The sequence below is a fragment of the Rhopalosiphum padi genome, chromosome 2 (genome assembly GCF_020882245.1).
Source record: "Rhopalosiphum padi isolate XX-2018 chromosome 2, ASM2088224v1, whole genome shotgun sequence".
In the NCBI taxonomy this organism is placed as follows: Eukaryota; Metazoa; Arthropoda; class Insecta; order Hemiptera; family Aphididae; genus Rhopalosiphum; species Rhopalosiphum padi.
The window spans coordinates 26,575,489-26,593,338 of NC_083598.1; the positions used below are offsets into that span (position 1 = coordinate 26,575,489).

General features: G+C 27.5%; 3 protein-coding genes across 4 annotated transcripts; 2 read left to right on the forward strand and 1 right to left on the reverse strand.

The window, feature by feature from the left end:
• The first annotated feature begins 777 nt into the window (after positions 1 to 777).
• Positions 778 to 7,985, forward strand: LOC132920838 (exonuclease mut-7 homolog). 2 transcript variants are annotated; one of them, XM_060983544.1, is made up of 16 exons: positions 778 to 1,005; positions 1,184 to 1,535; positions 1,677 to 1,817; positions 1,891 to 2,108; positions 2,174 to 2,370; positions 2,440 to 2,618; positions 2,677 to 2,866; positions 2,934 to 3,289; positions 3,478 to 3,621; positions 4,123 to 4,257; positions 5,712 to 5,866; positions 5,949 to 6,182; positions 6,243 to 6,371; positions 6,963 to 7,259; positions 7,358 to 7,516; positions 7,684 to 7,985. In XM_060983544.1, the coding sequence occupies exons 2-15, from the start codon at positions 1,277 to 1,279 to the stop codon at positions 7,493 to 7,495; spliced, it is 2,772 nt and encodes a 923-aa protein (XP_060839527.1). In that variant the 5' UTR covers positions 778 to 1,005; positions 1,184 to 1,276; the 3' UTR covers positions 7,496 to 7,516; positions 7,684 to 7,985. The 2 variants fall into 2 exon arrangements, with proteins under 2 accessions (XP_060839527.1, XP_060839525.1); XM_060983542.1 differs by having other exon boundaries at positions 7,358 to 7,985.
• A 2,991-nt stretch (positions 7,986 to 10,976) lies between these two features.
• LOC132921129 (U3 small nucleolar RNA-associated protein 18 homolog) lies at positions 10,977 to 14,021 on the reverse strand. Its single transcript, XM_060983982.1, has 9 exons — positions 13,812 to 14,021; positions 13,470 to 13,547; positions 13,270 to 13,402; positions 12,993 to 13,181; positions 12,740 to 12,937; positions 12,498 to 12,666; positions 11,945 to 12,234; positions 11,727 to 11,866; positions 10,977 to 11,110 (listed from the first exon to the last, which is right to left on the reverse strand). Exons 1-9 carry the CDS (start codon positions 13,829 to 13,831, stop codon positions 11,086 to 11,088), a joined length of 1,242 nt encoding a protein of 413 aa, XP_060839965.1. The 5' UTR covers positions 13,832 to 14,021; the 3' UTR covers positions 10,977 to 11,085.
• A 162-nt stretch (positions 14,022 to 14,183) lies between these two features.
• On the forward strand, positions 14,184 to 16,537 carry LOC132921131 (TIMELESS-interacting protein). Its single transcript, XM_060983983.1, has 2 exons — positions 14,184 to 14,876; positions 15,763 to 16,537. Exons 1-2 carry the CDS (start codon positions 14,683 to 14,685, stop codon positions 16,268 to 16,270), a joined length of 702 nt encoding a protein of 233 aa, XP_060839966.1. The 5' UTR covers positions 14,184 to 14,682; the 3' UTR covers positions 16,271 to 16,537.
• The last annotated feature ends 1,313 nt before the right edge of the window (positions 16,538 to 17,850 follow it).

The following is a 17,850-nucleotide window of genomic DNA, read 5'->3' on the forward strand; positions in this document are numbered from 1 at the left end:
AGTGTGCTTTTAGTTTTGATATTAGAGTGAATTGACCTATTATCAAACTTTTAGGTAAGAACATAATCTGTGTTTTCTCGTTGGTTTTTTACGATAATTTAATTTTTAGGTGAGTTATGACTTTATGAGTATGATAAATATTTGAAAATACTCATAATCTACTTAAAAATTAAAATATTACACTTACACGTATTTATTAGAATACATTTTACATTTTAGTTATGAATATTATATAATTATTATCATTTAAAATCTTACAAAATCTCATTTATTATATGGGGATATTTTTTCTGTGGTTATTTTTTCGCGGGGTTATTTATTAGGTAAATCAAAATTAACCTAGGATAATTTAACCCCCCAAAATTTTTTACCGGGTGTATAAATATCCTATGTTGCTTTTACCGGGGGTATTAATAATATCCTAGGTTTATTTTACCAAGGGGGGGAGGGGTAAAAATATCCGGAGGTATAAACACAGAATATAACAATATAAAAATCGCCTGTTACACCGGCCCTGATTGCAAACAATGTTCTGCGCCTTACATTATACTCTGGTGCTATGTTTTTAGTTTACCTAAATACTTTTAAATATTATTCAGTGATTTTCAAAAGATTGAATGAAAATAATTATTGTTTCTGATAAGAATTTATTAATATCATATCACAGACTAAAAATGTACGAACAATCACCACAGAATAATAATAATAATAACAATAATAATAATAATAATAATAATAATAATAATAATAACAATAATAATAATAATAATCATAATAGTAATAATAATAATATATGTCGCGACTCGCGATACTATCTCAGAACAGAGTTCGTCTAATGAAATATTTGATATTTCAAAATTTATTCTGTGAACTGTGATACGAGATACAACAGTTAACAGTTAGCAGTAGTCTAGTCGCATGAGTGGCTTAGTGTCAGTCGCTGCTTACTCGCTTCTCGGATCTCGTCATTATATCAGCGTTCTGGTTAATAGGGTCGACTGTTCGGTGAGTATCTACCAGTTACAAGATTTTATTGCTACAGCTGCTGAATTTTCTCAGTTCGCCGAGAACGTTCTAATGTGCCAAAAATGTTACTTTCCCGTTTGAATTTCACAAAGAATTTCTGACGGTAATGATAATATGGTACACCTTTTGTTTATAACGATCGGTTATTTAATTACAGTTATTAGCTGTAGTAGTCATCGTGTCGTCGTCAATGGTTTTGCTTAAGCTGTTGTCTTGACACCCGTGCCGCTGGTAATCACGAGGACTGATCATGGCCGGACGTTGGAACGACAACAGTTTTAATGCGCCTACCGACAGCGCCAATTCCAGGGCTGCTGGATCGTCTGCAAATCAATCCCCACGAAAGGTGCTCAGTGTCGCACAGTTAAGCTTCACCAATCATGGTGTCGGTGGCACTTCGGCAGCACCAAACACTTATGCTCCACAGGCCGCTCGTTTTGAACCCGTGCAGACAATTGAGCCGGATGTTGAACGCGTTGCCAAGCATATTCAAAGTATTTGGGCCACTTGTGAGTATGCTCAACGTAATACTGTCAGAAACTCATTTCTTATTGTTATTACATTTAATAACAACTTAAATTATGTTCCTGAAAAATTAAGTTTTAGTTGACACAATTTTATTTGTTTAATTTAATTACTATTGTCTACAGGGAAACAAAGTAAGGTTTTAACTGATACATTGAGAAGTTTTTTTAAATTCAGTCCCAATCCGTATGCCTCCTTATTACAATTGATAAGTATTATATCAGAAGATAGACTCAAGGGTAAAGCTAATACAATGGCTCATACGAGTAAGTAAATTCAATATTGATTTTAATTTATCTATAATATTCTTTTATATAAAAACAATCGATTGGATTATAGTAACGGATGAATTTTACAAATGGATAAAATGTAATGAAAGTGAATATGAACATGTTTTAACCGATGAATTAAAAATTCGAGCATTTAAAATGGTACTTGAGAAGAAAATAAGCCTCAACACTATAAACACCATTGTTAAAATTTTCAAGTGTAATACACATTTGGATCATATGGAAGAATTAATCAGGGAATCAATTAAACAAAAAAAATTTAAAGAGGTAAATTATTAATTTTTATTAATTCAAATTTTACTAAAGGTTTGTTAACAGTATTTAATTTACAGGCCTGTTATGCTTGTATGAGTTTAAATATACAAGATAGATTTACTGTAGAAGATTTTTTACTACCCTTGTTTTTCATGAATTTGGTATGTGTGACAGAAGAATTTTTGGTCACCTCACAATTTCAACAAACAGCTTTGGTGAAATATCTTGATGATTTACTAGTAGAAAATGATGATTGTTTATATTACTTGGCCGAGTAGGGATATTAATCATTTAATTTTAATTAATATTTAATATCATTAATAATTGTAAAATATTATTTCAGTCGCCTAAATGTTACACAGTCAAATAATAATTTTTCTAATAAAAGTCAAATCAAAACAAATCTAACACGGATAATGAAAAAATATAACATTTCAAATGAATTGGCGCCTAATATTACTAGACAAAAAAAGAAAGGAGCTTTAGTGTATTTGTTTCGTCGTTATCAATCTGGTGCTACTGGTAACTCTAAAATATATGTTTATGTTTAAACAAAACTATCATAACAATTATTTTAAAGGCATCCACGCTTGGAGAGAAATGGCGTTAGAATCGATTGGTGATGATGAAACAATGATGTTGGAACTTGTCAAAATGTTAGACAATTTTGGAGATATTCAGGAATGTATTTATTTTGCCCAGTTATTTGCTATTGACCCATCATTATTGCCACCAACTATACAACAAGAGTTACTATTTTGTGAAAACGCGTAAGTTTAAACTGTATAATATGTACTTTTCAAATAATTTATTAATATATTTATACATTATTAATAGGAGTGCTGGAATTGATAGACCAATACCCACTGAAGAATATAATACTACAGAATATCATGATTTATCATTGCCTGATAAACAAATACATATAATTGATAGTGCATCAAAGTTTAATGAATTTTTAGATAAAATTAATATTGAGTTGTTTGATGCACATTTGGATGTTTTTGGTTTGGACTGTGAATGGAAACCAGAATTTACAAGTGACAAAAGTGATTTAGCTTCCATTCAGTTAGCCACTATTGATTCAATTTACATATTTCATTTACCACAACTGCAGCCAGCTGAAAGTTTTAGGCTACATTGGCAAGAATTTTCTATGAACATATTCTGTAATATAAATATATTAAAATTAGGCAAGTACACATGAAATATTTATAAATATTTGTTTAAATATTCTCATATTAATATTATTGTTATTGTAAAGTCAAGAAGGAATATATGAAATACATATAATTTTTATTTAATACCTATGATTCAATAAGTTAAAATTTTTGTTAGTTGTGAATTATTGATTTATTCATTATTGTTTTAAACTAATTAGGTTTTGAGTGGAAAGGAGATGCGTCAATGATTAGATCTTCATTACCAATTGATAACATACAACTTCACGGGCCTGGATTTCTTGATATTAAGTTGCTATGGAAAGAACTAGAGACTAAGTGGAATTTTCAGCTTCCTTTTCAAAGTAGTTATAAATTCTATAAAAGTTCTAAAATTTTATATTTTTCCTTAAGAGAATACCAGCACTACAGCTGGTTACTACCAGCAATAACAGGACTAACCTTGTACTGTTAGCTTTAATATTTGAATAAATTGAACTATTATCAAACTTGGAGTTTAAAAATAAAATTATCTTTGAAAGTGCATTAGCTTTTTTTCATCATATTTCTATTTTTTTCTAAGTTATGAGTAAATAAAATATCACAATTTTAAAATTCTCTTATTTTTCTCTTAGAAAAATCATACAGCTTTAAATTTAAGTTTGACTAACAATAGGTTGATTCACTCTACTACTGAAGGTGGTAAAAACTCAAGATAGGTTTTCTTGAACAAAAGTTTTAAATATGGCAGAGAGAGAAAATAAATAGTATGCTGGCATTCTTGTAAACTTATTTATATATAAATAAAATTTAATTTAAAAATATATCAAAACTTGGTTCATTTCATTGTTTTATTTATTTTTTAGGTCCTAATGAAGACATACCTTATAATAGTCTTTCAGATTTAGTGAAATTATGTTTTGGAAGACCATTAAATAAGACCGAACAGTTTTCAAATTGGGAAAAAGTACCATTACGATCAAATCAAATTAAATATGCTGGTAAGTGTATTGATAGACTTTTTAAACTTAAAATATTCATTATTTATTTATTATTGTAGGTACATAATTTGAATTCATAAAAAAATAATTTTTTTCTTTTTATGTTTTTACTATATTTATCAATTTCTTTATTTAATTTTTATCTATTATTACATAAGAAAAATTAATATAAATGTATATTGTTTGATTTTTTAATAGGTTTACTTTTAAAATAATCATGTACTAAACAAATTTAAATGTATGTCCATATAATTACATATTTTGTCATATTCAAATGCATACTTTAATTAATTTGTCATTAACTTTTGAGTTTTAAGTATTTAAAAGTTATAGATAAGCAAAGTGGTGGACCAACATTTTACAAGGTATCTCTGTGTCACTAACTCTGCTTATATACATTTTATTAATTAATTACTAGGGCTTGGAAGTTGATGCATTTTACATTTTTTTTTGGAATTTTTTAGAAAATGCTCTCTTGGTCACAAATGTGTTTCATATGAATCTGAACAACTAATTTTTATTTTGCATTTTTTTTTGCATTTTTTGGTGTTAATTACTTTAAAGTCATTTTTTGACATTTTAAGGTCATTTCCCCACATTTTTAGTCATTTTAACTGATTTTATATTAGTTTACTTTTTATTATTTCTTGTCTACCATTATGCCGATATCTTTCTTAAAACATTGAAATTACCACGGACTTAGATTAATACTAATCCAATTTTATTTCACCGATTACAGTTGTTGTCGTATTGTAGTGGATATTATTTTACCTAAATTTTATTATTTTTTCGTAATATTTTTGAAATGCAAAAAATTCAAATGTCGGTTAGTGCTCGTCTACGTCTATTGTATTTGTAATTTTTTTATTTAATTTTTAAGGACATTTCTTGTCATTTGTATATCATGTCTTGAGTAATTTGTAAGCTTTGATAAATGTATATAGAATTTTATAGTAAAATAGAGTATAATTAAAAAAAAAAAATTATTTTTATTAATTTAAAATAAATATTTGTAATTTTTTAAGGACATTTTTTGTTATATTTGCATTTTTTTAGGTCATTTTTTAATGTGTTTAAAGTCATAAACTTCCATGCCCTACTAATTACTGTTTGAAATTCTTAATTACAAAAAATATTCTAAAAAACTTTTATTTTGGAATATAAAATTGAAATTGGATGTTATCAAAATATTGAAAATAAAAACTCAAAAACGAATATGATAAAAAATATATATTTTTTCAATAATGATAGTTGTTTTTGAAATAATAAGAGTTTTATGTTAGCAAAATCATCTTATACAATATTAATTATTATTTGTTAAAAGATAGATTTCTAAACTAATGAAGAATTAAAATAATATGCTATTTAAAAATTGTTGTTCAATAACATAATTGAAAAAAAATTTTCATATATAAATTAGTATAAAATTTTAATTCAGTTAATTTAATTTTTAGCTCTGGATGCTTATTGTCTATTAGAAATTTACAATTTATTCAAAACAAAATGTGAAAGCTGTAATATTCCATTTGACGAAGTGTGTCAAAAAATATCAAATAATGACCATCCAGATATGATGAAACCAAAACCAAAGCATAAAAGACATAAATATGTATGTTAAAAAAATATTAAATACATTTTACAATATATTAAACATTAGTTATCTATTTTATCTATATATTTTTTGATTTTAGAAAGTGCCAACAACAAATATGAAATCTAATTCCCCTCATACTCATGTTTCTAGTGTTAAGCATTTCAAGTTATTGGTACCATACACATTAGAGAAACTAGCTGAACGTTTACGTAAATGTGGTATTGATACATCCATTGTTGAAAGATCAAAAATAAACGATTGCCATTACATAGTTAACTTAATCAAAACAAAAAATTTACATTTTATTGCTTTTGGATATGCATTTTCAAAGGTGACAAATAATATTTAATACAAAGAAAATAGTTGAACTAAGAATCAATTTATTTTTTAGGTAGCAGAACAATTACATGCTGGCCAATGTTATTGTGTTCAAAATCATAATTTGGACGACCAAGTACAAGAAGTGTTGAATTTTTTCAAAATTGTTGTTAAAAAAGAAGATCTGAATAGCCGTTGTCAGGTAAATGTTTTTTTTATTAGTAATTAGTATAAATATTTAAACAAATACACAGAGATTTTAAATTATTTTAGGTAGAAGTTAGATTTAGTTTTATAAATTTAAAGAAAACATTTGTTTTAAAACAAATGAAAAATGGATACAATTTTTATTTAATATCTACCTAAAACTAATACATAATTCAATTAATGCCTACTGTTAAAACAGGATTAGAATTAAATCAATGTAATATTAAAATTCTATAAGATTTTGAAATTCTTTGTGTTTTAATTTTCTTAAAATGTTAACATGATGCACTATTATAATTAAATTTTACTGTTTTGGTATTGTTTTTATCATAGTCTCGAACTTAAAATATTTTAAAATAATTTTTAATTGTGATATAATTATTTTTATTCAATATTTTACTAGTTTAAATAAATTAAGTTTTTAATTTTAGCAATAGATATTAAGATTTATTTATATACGTATTTATGTTTGTACTCTACTATTTATACCAATTACAGTTAATATAGAGAAAATGTGTTTTAAACTTTCTCATATTTCATTCTTATTCCCCAAAACTGTATTTTTTTTACATTTTTATTGTTTCAGATTTGTAATAGTGACAGTTATATGATTGTTAGCAGCTTGATTATGAAAAAAATTTATGATTCTGTTAAATTAATACAAAATCAAACAGCTATTAGATATAGACCACCTTCTATTGATGAAGATTATGAAGACAATGATTTTTATGTGGATGAAGATGATTCAGATGATGAAGGAACAACTGCTCCCATTAATGCAAAACCTTTAACTAATAATTTATCTAACGCCAATCAATCTAAGCCTGATGATCCTCATAGTAAACTTCTTAGTGGTTATACTGATGGAAATTCAATGATTGATGTAAATATTAATTAAACCATTTACCTACTAGCTATATATCTTTAGCTATATAACAAAAAGTAGAGATAATAATATTTGTTTTAATTGTAATATTTCAGGTAAAACCATTATCACCCGATATGTTTAATGACAAAAACCGTGTATTTTACATTTGTAACAGTTGTGGATCAGTTAGGTGGGATAACTTACAATGGGAGAGTGCACTTGGTAGTAGCTTAGGAATGAAGTTTAAATAAATTAGAAATAATTTATTTTAAGTATGTATATGAAATAAACATTTTTTTCAATGGTATTTTTAAAATATTTAACAACTTCAACTTGTTATGACTAGCTTTTTAATTTTTACCGTCCCATATATTTTGTTTTTTTTCCTGCATAGATTTTAGTTTAACATATAAATATAAAATTGTTAAACACATTATAGGTAATATCTTCAAAATAAGAACATATTTGCATAGAGACTAGTTACCAACAGCATTGTTAAAGCTACACCTGGGTACAAGTTGTCTGCCAAGTACAATTTTATTTCTTTCCGAGTATAATTTTCCTAACTTTTTTTTGTAATCAAATTTTAAGATTAACTGTGATCATTTTATATAATTGATAATTTTTTTTGATAAGCGTAAACATTTTTGTTAAGCCTTTTAATGTGATTTAAGTAGTTTTAAAATATATCAACTTATATATTATGTAACATAATAAATTATCATACTTTGTCAGTGTTCACATTTGGTATTTATATTTATTTTTTCTATATGATAAAAAATTGAAAATTAATCATTAAATATTGTAAAAAAAAATTGTAGTAATTATAAAAATACTTCATTTATATATATATATATATATATATATATATATATTCAGGAAATCCAGTTAACTAGATATTTTCCAATAAATTGTTATGAAGTAATTGATATGTATGTTTCAAAAAGAAAAATATGATCATTTTTATCAAAGAATTTTTAAATAGGACTTTTAATCATAGTACATAAAAAATATTGTGGGCATTGAACTGTCAAGTGTACCTACTGTACCTCACGATTAAGAAGAAACTATCCAGACAAACAAAATTTTAATGTAATAGCCAACCTAACACATTGTACTAAATATGGAGTTTGTAGTATTTAGTTTATTAAAAAGAAAAAAATAGATTTGCACAAATCAAAACTAGTGTCTTGGAATTATTGAAAGATTGCCATATTTTCACAGTATATAGATAACATTGTCCATACATTTTTAAGTTTTATGGTTATTCAGTATCCACTAATTTTTTTTAATGAGAAAGCTTACAATTTGTATTTCAAACATAATAAGTAAATAGGATAATGTGTTTAATAATAATAAATAATATTTATTAAATGATATACCGAAAGATTTTTCAGGGTTTATTAGAATTCTCTACCTAATGGCATTTTTTAAAGAATTTTATTGACCACTAGTCAAGGTGTTTACTAAATTGATTTGATTTTGGATATCGATTGAAGCATTTGAAGCTTGAACATGTCTCAGTATACTTGTAGCGTCATTCTTCAGCATAGGTTGCTTTAATTTAAACAAAATTTTAAACCTAACTTAACCTGACTTAGGAATATCTGATGTATTCATATGCATATAAAATAAATCAACCATATGGGTGATAAGTCAGATTCTTGAAGAACGCCAGCATAGATTAAGAAGCAGAAAGATAACTGCATATTGCGTATGTTAGAAATAAAAGTGAATTATTAAATAGTAAGATGTTGAAAAGAATAATTTTATTTTGTAGATAATACCGTTATGCTAAACTAATTTGTTTGGGCCACATCTAAAAAAACTGGGAGAGTATTTATTATTTTCAAAATATGAGGTTTGATTTTTGTCAGTAAGACTATTTATTTGTGCACTATTAAATTAATTGTCCTGAAGCCAAATTGTGTATAGAGCAGCGGTTCCCAACCTTTTTAGTTGTGTGGACCACCAATTTTGTCAAAAAATCATTGAGGCCCACTAATGACTAATAACACACCTATAAACAAATATACGTAGCTACGTAAGTATATAATATAAATAATATTGTTAGCCATTAGGTATATAATAAAAATACATAATATTATTTTAAATATATACGTTAGTAATGAAAAATAAATAATAAATAATAGTATTATATGGTCCATAACTCATTTTTACGCTGCCCCAACCTATGGGTTGGGAACCACTGGTATAAAGTATTATAGTTTTGGATTTTATTGTAATGATTATTGTTTCAAAAATGTTTATTTAAACTGCTGGTAGATTTAGGAATAGTTTTGTAGGATTTAAACAGTTTATGCGTTACCGTGGCGCTGGTTCATTTCAAATTTATACATTTTATATAGACATTCACTACCTAAATTTGCTTTATAGACCCACGTATATAACATAATCATAAATTTACTAATTACAGCTAGATGAATATTGGATAAACTAAGAGTGTTGACCTAGGATTGTATGCAGTGGCAGCTTGAGTCTTCAAAACTCAAGGAGCAAGTTTCAAAACAATTCATCCAACAAATTAAATTGAATACAACCAATACAATATTTTTAGGTTCTTCTTAAGTTAAATGTTTTATTAACTTTTAAAATTTATGATATTGATACACTTAATTTTTACTTGAATGATCAATGTTTATTCTTCTGTTATGAATTATGATTAAACCTGTTCAACTTAAAACAATTTTTTTTCCCATTTTCGGGACAAGAGCAGTGCTAGTATTCTTATAGCAAGACGCCCCTGATTGTATGGTATTGCTTAAGATTTTGGAGAATTAGCCATTTATATAAGTGTAATGTATTCATGTATTTATGATAGCTTGAATTCAACAAATACTTTATTTGTACACTAGGTATTACTTTTAAGTCCGACATTAAAAATAAGCTTACGGGAACCACTACCCACCCAAAGCATGTGTTGCAGTTGCAACACTTGGACATAGGGTTCGGCACCAACGAGTATGGATAATTTCCGAATTAGAGTAAAAAAGCAGTCTGCAGTTTAGATAAAAGTTAGAAGTACTAGTTTTATTAGTTTTATTGCACAAGTGTCTTAGTGTTTTGTTTGAAATTAGATCATATTCAGACAATTTTCCTATTTTTAGTTAATTATGTGTTTTTGTTCAATTGTGGTTGTGGGTTTTGTAGGAAGAGAAATGTACAACTTTTTAAACCTTAGAGGTTAACATTGAGTTTAAATACAAATTTTGACTGTGTATTTTTAATATTGTAATTCAGAATTACTTAGAAGATTCCTCGTATTAATTGTTCAATCTGTTTTACTCAAAAACAAAATATGTTGATACATATTAAACACAAAAAAAAAAAGTTATTAAAATTGGATCATTACAAAACATGAATTTTTTCTACTAGGCAAGTTTATTAAAAAAAACTCATGTCATACACAAACAATTTATAAATATGCGTTAATATTGGTCCTGTAATAGCTATTTTTATATTATACTTCTGTTTCATGTGATCAATACTTAAATAGGTTCTAAATGATGATAGATTTCACTGATTTCGGTAATTGTGTTGTTTAGAGTAAACAATAATTCATTATACCTAATACCATTATTATATAGTCAATGGTTATACTATATACATGTATTACACATATGAGTAGTGGTCATTTTTAAAACAAAAAATACTCTACCTATAATACTTAAATATATTATATAATCCACATTAAGAGAAGAAAAACCAACATTTTCGTTATTATTTCTTTCCATTTATTTATAGAAACAACTGTGATATTAGTTAATAATTAATGATCTTTTAGTACATTTATATAACAACCCAACTACTTTATATGGTTTTAGTAGTTTTCAAAATGTGTCAATCTGTAACATAAAAAAAAATATTTTCTGTTAGTGGGTTGCATTTACATTTAACAATTGTATTTAATTGTAAAATTAGTAAATAAATTTATGCAATCAAGATAGATCATAGGAATGTGTCAAAAGATAGAGGTTTAAAATATATACTGTATACAGTGTCCATTATGAAACTGAATTACCTTGTTCACCACAATCTAAATGTTGATTCACTCTTATTTAGGAGTAAGTACATTGTATAGTTGAGGAATCAAAACCAATACTTATACATATTAATATATTGTACTGTTGATTATAAATTCTATAGGAAGGCTATATCATATTATATAAAATAGATCACCTCATTTTTTGCCAAACATCTAATACAGTTTACATAATTTTTTATATTAAAAGTTGTTTTGAGGTAATAATAATTTAATGTGATTTTTTCATTAAAATAAAGAATATTTTCAGTTAAATTTATACTCAATGATAATGCATTATATATAAGCTATAAATTGTAACTTTTGCAATGCAAAACTGTCATTTATTAAGTTAATATTTTAGGAATAGAGTAATAAAGGAAAAGCAATGATATAAAAAGTCAAATGTGGATAATATTACTAATGGTTGTTATTATTACCTATACAGTAGAGCTTCAGCTTTATTATTGGCTAAACCAAGATATCCACCATTGGGTGAAAAATCTATACAATTAATTTTCCCAACATTATCGGATGTTGTAGGGAAATTAGAAAACACTGTTTTGGATGGTACATGTAACTGAAAAAAAGTAATTATACATTATCATACAATAGAAAACTAAATATAACAAAAATATAAAGAAAATGTTAATATTACCAATTTAATAGCATCATTCTTTTGATTAGAAACCATAGCTAAAATATCTGAACTTTTGTTGAAACTTAATTTTGAAACAGTGGTCACCAAGTTTAAAATGGTTTTATCTGGCTTTGGATTTACATCGCAGGGTAATTTATATAAATTAACAACACCTGACGATGAGCCAGCAGCCAAATATTGATTGTCTCCTGAAAGTGCTAAACTAGTGCCTTGGAGACAGCCATCATCCATAAATTTCTTTATACACGTCCGACTGTTCATATCCCATTCATAAATTTCACCATTTTCTATATATGATTTAATATATTTTTAATAAAAGTAAATAAGTTATATTTTGGATAAGAGGCTAGATTTATATATTATTAATAAAAAAAAAATTAAAATAATTATAATAATAGTGTAAAAGATACTGTCTTATCTTATGGTTTGGTATGGATTAGCGAGTTGAGAACTTATCGTTCATTTTTAGTATTCTAAATTCCTGCCCATACTTAGATTATGTACTATTTGCTATTCAAGAAACAAACTTAAAAAACATAAATTTATTTACCTCCAAAGGAATACATTCTCTTCCCATCATTGGTAAAAGTTAAGGAATTTGCTGCACCATTCATCTTCAATGTAGTTATCCATTCTTTGCTTTTAGCAGTAAACAAGTGAATCTCTCCAAACTTACCACAAGAAGCTATTAATTTCCCGTCAGGTGACATGCAAAAGTTCTATCAACATTTTAATTTGTAAGAAATCAAGTTATAGGCAATAAAAAACTAATGAAAACTATTAATTACTAACATCCATTCTAGTTTGTCCTATATTATGATGAACAGGAACAAACATTGACCTTCCTTCCATTAAATCATAGCAGTAAAAATTTCTTTGTGTCCTAGACCCAGCTACAAACTGCTTTCCATCAACAGTAAAATGTGCACAATCAATAGCAAATTTTTGAAATTTAATAGATTGTAATTTTTCATTTTTAAATCCATCAACCTGTAAACAATTATCTTACATATTTGTAATTTAAGAATCAAATTTAAAATCATACCTGTACAATTGAAGCTCTTCCTGATATACCAGCAATTAATGCCAAACTGGATGTAGGATGAAATTCTACTGACTTGACGATTTTGCCACAAGATGATGCGGACAAATTTAAATTGTGTAATTTTTTTATACCAATCAATCCTTTAGCTAAATTTACTCCTTTTTTTGTACGAGCTAAATTACCACTGTACTGAAATAGTTTTAAATTATGTTAATTTATAATTAAATACCTATTCAGACATATATATAGATATATATAATGATTTAGTAATATTTACTTTTAACAAATCCACATCTTCATCTTCATCATCTAGTAATACTTGTTTTGACTTGTTTCTAGCGATTTTGGCCCATTTCGGTTTTCCAACAATTCCAACATACTTTTGTTTCAAAAGTTTTCTCTGTTCTTTGCTAAATAAGAAAAAATGAAACAATATAATTTTTAATTTGTCAGAATAATAAAAAAAATTAAACTTACTTGGAATCTGAGTCATCTTCATCTCGCCATGCTCGTTTCAATTTTTTTTTACCATTTAAGTTGTTTTCTAGACAATCACTAGTAATCAAAATGATTAAAAACATGAGTTATTTTTGCAGTTTTTAAAGTAAATAGATATACACAAACATCAATATAATTATTAAATACTAGAACACGGATAATATTTTACATTTTATTCTAAGGTTAGGAATCATTGTAATAATTAACTTGTATATGAGGTGAAAATTAAAATTTCTATAAATCAAATGATTTCTTTTTAGTCTTTGCTCATAGTTATCTTACAATGATCAACTATAGTTACGTAAATTAAATAATACTTACATTGTCTTAGATTTATTCATGGCTATATTTGAAGTGACCAATTTGATCGTTACTTAAGATTTTTTAATACAGACTTATATAGTTAATTTCAGATATGATTTCAATATTGTGACTGTCGACCGAAAAGTCCTGACATTAAAAATGAGCGGTTTATGAGTGCCGTGTGCCCATGTGTACTTTGACTATATTACTGTTTCTGGTTTCAGTTCAGTTGCCAAATGCCATGTGCAAGACCACGATTACACTATTGTTTACATTTGATAACGCATAGAATAGATAAGATATCTAACGACAACTTTCAATGCAACAACTTATCATTTGTTTTACCGTATGGTGGAATGGAATTATATATTTATGGAAAATGGAAATCTACTTTGAGTAGATAGTACTTTAAATATTTATCTATCTAATAATTTACTGGTAGTATTTATTATCCATCTTGGTGGTTGTGAATTTTTTTTAAATCTTTTATGTTTATCACGTTTTCTGCAATCACCTGATACCTGATACGTCGTGTATAGAAGTTTTAATAGTCACCAGTAACGGCAGTAACTATTGTACTGGTCTTGTGTTTTGGAAATTTAGCGGGAACGCTTAATTTACTCGATCTGCCATGCCTGGAATGCCCAAAGATCAACAAGAACAGGAAACCGATAATACCGTCCAACCAATACAACCAACTCTGACGGACCGCCTGAACAAATATCTGTTGTGCGCCTATTTAAATCGTCTAAACGAAGAGGACAGCCGCGGTGGTGGTCAGCAATTTGTTCGCGAAGACGACACGGCTGACGCAGACACCGAAGAAGCGTTTTCTAATTGACTATCAATTTATTATTGTTTCACGTCATTGTTCTCTCACTGATCAGCGATGGATGACTTTGACGATAACGATTTTGACTATTTGGTCGAAGGCCGTCTCGACGAAGATGTCGATAAATATTTGGAGCCACAGGAACGAGACGAGCCACAGGACCGAGACCAGCAAGAACAAAATGAGGAAAAACGAATGGTTCCAGTGAAGATACGCGTGAGGAATCCACAACCCAAATTGAATGCTGAAAGGTAATCATCATTTTGTTTTATGGACGAAAAGTTTAAGTGATTTTTCAAAGTTAAATTTTTATCACACCAGTGGCTAATGCATGTTCTTTTATGGTTGTATATATTCTATAGCAGCGGTTCTTAACCTTTGTGTAGTGGCGACCCAAGATATTAAACAAATTTTTCATGCGACCTATTTATAAATAATGTTCAATGGTGGAATAAAAAATTTTTACCCATTTAAAATTATTGGCCACCCAAAATTGGGTCGCGACCCTATGGTTAAAAATCGCTATTCTATAGTAATAATACAATTCCAAATTTAGTCACCTCTTGTATGTATTATTAAAATAAAAAATTTAAAATCGTTGATAAATTATTAGATTCAACTGATTAAAGTAAGATTTTGATTTATTTTTAATTTTAATTTTAATTTGGTACCTATTTGTTTTTTGTATTATACTCTGTCTCACCAGGGGACAGGTCTTGCAAAAACTGGGTGGCTAAGTGCATCCTTTACAGAAATATCACAATATACTTAGTGTTAAATTACTGATTTAACAGTCTAAACGGAGCAATGGTCATCATTCTACATACTCTAACTAGTCTAACTTCCTGACCCGACATTTTCTAATAAGTCAAAGTATTATTAGATCTTTAAAAAATAATTAAAATACTTAATTAAAAACAAATGAGTACCTACAAACCTATAAAACATTGTTAGAAAATAAATAAAATTTTAAAAATTTTTATAAACAATTGTTGGACTAAGGGACATGATACAGAGAAAGTTTTTATACTAGTTTTTTTCTATATATTTATTTAAAAAATGTCTTATTATTTTGTTAGGTATATTGACTAATTTCAAGCAATGCTGAAGTGTAATTTTGTTCATTATTTATTCTAGGTTGCGAGGTCCTCGTGGGTTATCTGTACTCCCAACATGGTTTGAGAACATTGAGTTGAAAGGCAAAGGTCATGAATCAGAAGATCTTAATGCTGTCATAAACCGTTTAGAACAATGGACACATAGATTATTTCCTAGGTATACATTTGATGACTCTCTCGATAAGTTAGAGAATTTAGGCAAAAAAAATGAAGTTAAAGTGTTGTTGAAACGAATAAGGATGGATTTGGAAAGTAATGATTGTATAACACAACTCGATGATGAAGAGGTTGAATCACCACCCCCTCAGATTGATGCATTTGATCGGATTGCTAACACTGTAGACATATTCCCTGTGACATCTACTCCAAGTGTCAGTAATACTGGATTAACTGAAGAACAAAGACAAAGGATGATGCGTAACCGAATGTTGGCTGAGGAAAGGCGACAAGCTAAGATTAGAGCTCGTCAAGAACAAGAAGTAAAAGCTACCTCAAATACTGATTCTGTATCTTTTGATTCTTTGTAATGTTATTAATAATTTACAATTGTAAATACATATTTATGTCTATACATCTAAGAAATATTTATTTTTTATAAAATTAATTATTAATTTAAAAGCTTCAGTAACAGGAAAATATATTTTTAATTGTGATCATTAATATACTATGAAAATTCAAATTAATGATATAAAATATAAAAAAAAGTTAAAGTGAAAATCTTTGTATTTATGTACTACCAATTACCATTGATTAATATACAATATAATAAATTATAATATAAATTTATTGTGTCATATGCAGTGCTTGATTTGGAAAAAAACTAGAAGGGGGACTTGGGGATGTTGGATGAACAAATGTTCCACACAAAATTCAATATCACATTACTGTGCGGAGCAAAGCCCCCCCACATCACCTTCAGCCTCCCATAAACCCCAAAAACCATTACATTTATTATATAAAAATATTTTAAAATAAAGAAACACTTATTTATTTATTACACATCATCCAATGACATTATAATTTAAATTACAATTTATAAAGATTTATAACATGTTAAACACCTACAAAAAACTTATCATGTATACACTCATGTATACAGACATACAGTATTGTGCCACACAAACGTCGTCGAGAAACGATTTTATGGTTGAAGATATAAGTATGACGTAAAAGTTTAGCTACCGAGAACAACAAAAATAATATAAATATATAATGCAATTTATTGAATAAAAAAAAAAAAACAGTATTGTACATCGACAAATGGGCTTCGAATCAAACGTATATTATATACGTGTACATTAAAGCAATAACAATAGAATAAATATCACGTACATCGATCGGCGTCCGCGATCCGGTGATCCTATGTGCGAAAATAAAAAGAATGAAGAAAAACGTCAGGGGGACTGTTGTCGGCGGTCGTACGGCGAAAAAATCGTATATACGCACGGCTTTCAAAAGACGCAAACTAGGTACGCGAATACGAAAAGAACGTGTTGGAAAAAACTCTGGAAAAGTCTTAAGATCCCGTGAAAAGTTTGTACATAATAAATAATTGTTTAATATCTTAACTTTTAATTTTTTGTCCGGGAGGGGGGATTTTTCCGTTCGGTGTGGGGGAGATGCACGGATAAGGTTCTAGATTCTTCATTTCCTTTTTATTATTAGCATTTTTATTATTCTTATTCCTAATCTTATTATTATTATTAATATTACTATTTATATTATTATTATAATTATTTTATTCTCATAATAACTTTTATTTAAATTGTGCATTTATCGGCGATTGCACTATTGGGGTTTCTACGGTTTCTTGTTATCGTGAACACGATATCGGTCCTATGTTATCGCTAATGAACCGGGTATAAAAGGCCCGGTGAAACGACCAGCATTGACATTCACTGTCTGTCCTCCGTCGTAGCAAGACCCACCTCGGGCAGACTTGCGCGACTAGGAAAGGCGTCTGGTATCTATATTTTTTTATCTTTAACATATTATGTTGCCTGCACATTACATTGCTTGTACTCGCATTATTAAATAGTGATTTTATTCATATCTATATTCATACCTATTCGCAGCTCTAACATTTCCTTAACTCAAGCTCTAATAT

What these genes read in the sequence shown, in the direction of transcription:
- LOC132920838 (XM_060983542.1), top strand. Translation starts at nt 1,277, where the DNA reads ATGGCCGGACGTTGGAACGACAACAGTTTTAATGCGCCTACCGACAGC. An exon ending in AAATCAAATTAAATATGCTG is followed by an intron (nt 4,258 to 5,711) that starts GTAAGTGTATTG and finishes TTTAATTTTTAG; the next exon opens with CTCTGGATGCTTATTGTCTA. An exon ending in TTGGATATGCATTTTCAAAG is followed by an intron (nt 6,183 to 6,242) that starts GTGACAAATAAT and finishes TTTATTTTTTAG; the next exon opens with GTAGCAGAACAATTACATGC.
- LOC132921129 (XM_060983982.1), bottom strand. Translation starts at nt 13,831, where the DNA reads ATGAATAAATCTAAGACAAT. An exon ending in TAGGACAAACTAGAATGGAT is followed by an intron (nt 12,667 to 12,739) that starts GTTAGTAATTAA and finishes AAATGTTGATAG; the next exon opens with AACTTTTGCATGTCACCTGA. An exon ending in GAGAATGTATTCCTTTGGAG is followed by an intron (nt 12,235 to 12,497) that starts GTAAATAAATTT and finishes AATCATATATAG; the next exon opens with AAAATGGTGAAATTTATGAA.
- LOC132921131 (XM_060983983.1), top strand. Translation starts at nt 14,683, where the DNA reads ATGGATGACTTTGACGATAACGATTTTGACTATTTGGTCGAAGGCCGT. An exon ending in CCCAAATTGAATGCTGAAAG is followed by an intron (nt 14,877 to 15,762) that starts GTAATCATCATT and finishes TATTTATTCTAG; the next exon opens with GTTGCGAGGTCCTCGTGGGT.